The sequence below is a fragment of the Salvia splendens genome, chromosome 5, assembly GCF_004379255.2.
Source record: "Salvia splendens isolate huo1 chromosome 5, SspV2, whole genome shotgun sequence".
Taxonomy (NCBI): domain Eukaryota; kingdom Viridiplantae; phylum Streptophyta; class Magnoliopsida; order Lamiales; family Lamiaceae; genus Salvia; species Salvia splendens.
The window spans coordinates 30436678-30441492 of NC_056036.1; the positions used below are offsets into that span (position 1 = coordinate 30436678).

The following is a 4815-nucleotide window of genomic DNA, read 5'->3' on the forward strand; positions in this document are numbered from 1 at the left end:
GGGAAGTGCTCCAAACTCTACTCCATTTCTTGTCAATGGCCATAGGGTGAAGGTATTTAGGGATAATTCGGAGATGTGTGTAGTGGACGAAATGCCACTACGCGCACTCCCTGATATCGCCTAATCGGTCTGGGAAGTAAGTGTTCTTATAGAATTTCCTAGGTCTAGCATCCAAGAAGTTTTAACATGTCCTGACCTAGGGAATCTTGAGAACACTTGAACATAAAATGTAAATATTTAATCGCTTTCTTTAAAATCAAGAAAAACCCAAACAAATCAGAAAAAAATAATCTTCCAAAAATATTTTCGAAATACTAGACTCCTTAAGGAATGTTTTTGATACTGTCATACCCTAGACCGGGTAGTCTGGCGTTTCAATTTTTAGTTTAATGTTTTTCTCTAAGTGTGATTTTGCAAAAGGAAGTTACTTGGGCAGGGAATTGAGAAGTAAAATTTTGGAGGGAGTTGGCACCGGTTCGGATTTCAAAAGACACCTTTATGGGAGGCGTACAGTCGCTGGCGTCATGCCTGCAACCCACCTGCAGAAACAGTCCTCGCCCATACTTATCGGATAATACCGTGTTCTTTTATTTTTACATACTTACTCTCTCTCTACATCCCAAATTCTCTCTAGGTTTTCTTTTCTAACCCTAATCGAAGAAGTTCCGCCCAAGTCTTTGTCAAAAAATTTTTGCAGAATTCTCCATGGATAACAAGCAAAGTGCAGGGAACACCTCAGGATCCGTCGATTCAAGTGCGGCGGCGTTTATGGCAGACATGCTACAGAAATTTGGTACCAGAAAAGGCGATGGAGACGTTTGCCATGTTCGCGGCTGTAATGGGGAAATTCGTACCAACCGCCTCAACATCCTCCGCACCACCACTAGAGACCGTTCAAGAAACCACCGCTGAGCCGGAGGCCGTCGCAGAACCCACTACCGCCGTTTCAGAACCAACCGCTGCAGAAACTCGCGAAGACGAAGCAGATCTGGCCGCGGGGTTGGAGTTGTTGGCCGTGAGTGCACCCAGGTTAGGATCTGCCACTGAGGGGGAAACCCCTGTTTTAGAGGATAGAGTGGTTGGTGTTTCTGAGGAGGAAACCCCTGTTACTGATAGCCGTGTTGAGAGGGAAACCCTTGTTTTGGAGGAGTTTGTTGAGGGGGAAACCCCTGTTGATGGAGATAAAATTCCAGAGGGCAACGAAGCCCTAGATGCTGAAAGAAATGTGGAGGGGGAAACCCCAGAAGTGGTTGGGGGCGACGAAGCCCTAATTACTGAGGAAGATGTCAGAGAGGGGGAAACCCCTGAGAAGTTTGCGGGTACAGAAACCCACGTTGGAGAAGGTTCGGAGGGGATAGAGACCGCTGTTTATTTTGCAGGGGCAACCCCATTGTTGAATGAGGAAGGAGAAGCCCTCGGTGCTGAGAATGTCAAAGAACCCGTCGATGTCGGGTTGGAGTTGATAGTGGATCTGACTGATGTCCACGAAGGGACCGATTCACCGGTTAACGCAAGGGAAGCGCGGAGACAGGCTCGTCGGAGCCTGCTTGATGAGATAGATGAAACCGTCCGGCAGACGGAGGAAGAAATGCTGGGTCCAGAGGCCACAGCACCTGAACCGGCAGAATCATCCAGACCGAGCAGAGGGGAGAGTGATGCAGTGGAACGCCGCCACGCGGCCGAGAAGAAAAGGAAGGGGAAACAAATTGCTTCTTCCAAGACCAACAAGGCGAAAGGGAAATCCACTGAATCCCCACTTCCTCGACCTGCCAAGGTATCATACGCTGCAGAGCCCGAGGATTCTGCTGGGTCTAGTGAGTCTGAAGAAGAACAAGAAGAGCATCTCAACTTTGAGCCAACTGAGATCTGGATTACAAGCAAGCTCCTGGACGAGATGAGAAAGTTTGACGACCCGAAACGCGCAACCATCCACAAGGAGAAGAGTGCCCAGGGCAAGTACGCTAAGTCTGGAAAAATGTACAGCTCATCGGAGCTCAAGCAGATCGCTTGCAATGATGAATTCCGAACTTATATCGACGCAATCGGCTTTGATTGGTTGCTCAAGCACAGCACCGCCGAAGTTCCAATCGACCTGGCAAGGGAATTCTTCTCCACCTTCCGATTTAAGTCCACCACCGATCTGGATGCTGACTCCATCAAATTTCGGCTCTTCAATGAAGAGCATGTGATGAGCACCCGTGAATGGACTCTACGGATGGGACTGCTTACGCGCACAGAGGATAATGAGGGTTTGTGGAGCGAGAGAATGATTGGTCCGCCGAAGCTGACGTCGGGATTCAAGACACAGAACGCATGGGAGTTTGAGGCTCACCCTAGGGTAGGTCAGTTCAAAACCAGCTGGTCGAAGGCCCACCATATTGAGAACAGGGTCCTGCGATTCGCCCAGACCTTCATTAGCTACAACCTGATGGGCACAGCTAACAACGCTCTGACGACCCCCGACTTGTACTTTACTTGGTGCATGGCCAAGGGAGTACGTGTTCACTTGGGCTATTGGTTAGCCCAAGCCTGCCATCAAGTGACAGCCAACCCTTCCCGACATCTTTACACATGCCACCTTCTCGGGGCTTACCTGCAACGCAACGTTATTATGAAAATCCACAAGTCCTGCAGAGAAGTGAAGATGTGTCTACCCCTGGAGGTGTTCAACGTGGACTATTTTTTCAATAAGGGGCTGCTCATTACACAGGGAAGGGACGTGTGCTTTTATGAGGTTGGTCAGTCGGAGGCGCAGACGAAGCAGGAGCCTGAGATGGTGGAGGCGAAGGATACTGCTGACAAGGAAGCCGGAGCCAGGATAGAAGTAGAAGAAGTAAGGAAAGAGGTTGGATAGATGAGGTCAGAGATGAAAATGGTTTTGGAGGGGATTGTGGCCCTATGGGGTAAAGGAAGGGACCGTGCTGAGGATGCAGAAGTCAGAAAGTTAGTTGAGGAAGTGAGAAGCGACGTAGAGAATGTGAGGACGGAGGTAATCGGTGTACGAAAAGAAGTGACGGAGATACGGAGGGAAATGGGGAGAAGTAGAGAGGAGGTGGTAGCCCTGAAGGGGCGTATCACCGACTTAGTGGCAGAATCGTCAAGGCGTTCCGACAGGATGGCGGAGGCCGTCGCTCTGATGATGAAGATGACGAAGTGGCTTCAAGCGAAGTTCCCCGATACACCGATGGGACTTCCTGAACCTAGCTGCGGTTCCAAGACACCGGGTCAAGGGAGTCTAGCTGTGCAGAAGCCGCCACAAGCCCAAAGGCCTCAGACCACCCCGTCTTCCTCCAGGCCGGTACTTTTGAGGAAAACCGTACCCCGACCCACAGAAGATCAGAAGGAGATGCCGGAGTCACAGGCAAGAAAGAAAGCTAAAGTGACCCCACAGACAGTGCCACCCAAGTCTGGCTCCCGCGGGGGCCAGAACCCGAAGTGAATTTCCCCCAGAACCAAGTAACTTTTACTTTTCTGTCTTTTACTTTTCGTTTTTTCGTTCGCTTGTGTTTTTATGTGCCAGCATGCATCGTTCTGTATATATGTGTTATACCTTTCTACACTTAGCCCAATTTTTGGTCTAAGTGTGAGAAGGGGTTGCTTGTTTTGGTTTTGTATGTTGCGCTTTCTCTCACTTAACCCGATGTTTGGTCTAAGTGTGAGAAGTTTTGTTTTGTTTTTGTGCTTTGTTTGCGTTTGTGTCTGTTGTCTGCTGTTCTTACTTCCTTTTCCCCCCTTCACTAGGATAGCTTGGGGACAAGCTTGAGTGAAGTGGGAGGGGGGGGGAGTAAGTATGGTGTTTGTGTTCTTTCTGTTTTAAGAGTCTTTAGGATGTGTGTTTCGCATGAGCTAGTGAGATAATAAGCCCTAGATAACCCAACTGTGCAGCCCTACTATAAGAGCGAGTTATAAGCCTAAACACTTTTTTGTGCTAACATGTAAATTGGGATGCCACTTGATGCTTAGGGAGTAGAGTATGAAGAAAAATGGGGTTTTGGAGGTATAAGCTGGACGAAGTCCAGGAAATGGAGGTATAAGCTGGACGAAGTACAGGAGATGGAGGTATAAGCTGGACGAAGTCCAGGGGGAGAAAGAAATTGAAAGGAATGAGTGATCGAGCGAACCTAACAGCTGGGGTGTCAATAGGCTATCTTGACGAACTGACGGACCGTTTTGGTAGAAGAGGGAAGGGGGAAGATTTGAAGACTGTAGACGTTCGGATTGAACTTAAGCTTGTGGGGACGGTTGCCTAAAAGTCGAACCTAGTTCATGCTTGTTTGTGTTTTGATTATTTGTGTTATTTTCTTTTATAAGTCTGTTTTTTTTTATTTTGCCATTTGTCTAGGTCCAGGAGTCTGTTTTTGTTTTTGTTTGTAGAGTCGTTCTTGGGGACCGTGCATTGAAATTCGCCTTATTTCTTTCTCTTGTCTTTCACACTTGAGGACAAGCATGGTTTAAGTGTGAGCAGTTTGATAAGGCTAATTTCAGTCATCGGTCTAGGGGTTTTATTTCGTGAAATTACTGGGTCTAACGCATGTTTTAAGCCAGGTATGTGAAGGATTTCGCTAGATCCAGGAAAAGAAGAGGGCGCTTGCATAGTCCTAGGGAACTGGTGAAAGAGCGGACATTATGAAAGAAATTGCTTGACGGAGGAAGCCTCGGAGTTGAAAGGTAGAATAGGGATTTCTACGAAGACTCTAGAAGGCTATGTCCGCATCTATAAAAGGAAGAAGCATGCAAGCTGGAGGGACCCTCTCGGTGGAGGCCTCACGAACAGCCTGTTGCTAAGTTCCCTTTTCACATACTTGGTTCTAATTC

At 48.1% G+C, this 4815-nt stretch overlaps 1 protein-coding gene across 1 annotated transcript; it reads left to right on the forward strand.

Moving 5' to 3' along the window:
- Positions 1–808: 808 nt before the first annotated feature.
- Positions 809–2854, forward strand: LOC121804085. Its single transcript, XM_042203630.1, has 4 exons — positions 809–1246; positions 1577–1956; positions 2071–2185; positions 2711–2854. The coding sequence occupies exons 1-4, from the start codon at positions 809–811 to the stop codon at positions 2852–2854; spliced, it is 1077 nt and encodes a 358-aa protein (XP_042059564.1).
- The last annotated feature ends 1961 nt before the right edge of the window (positions 2855–4815 follow it).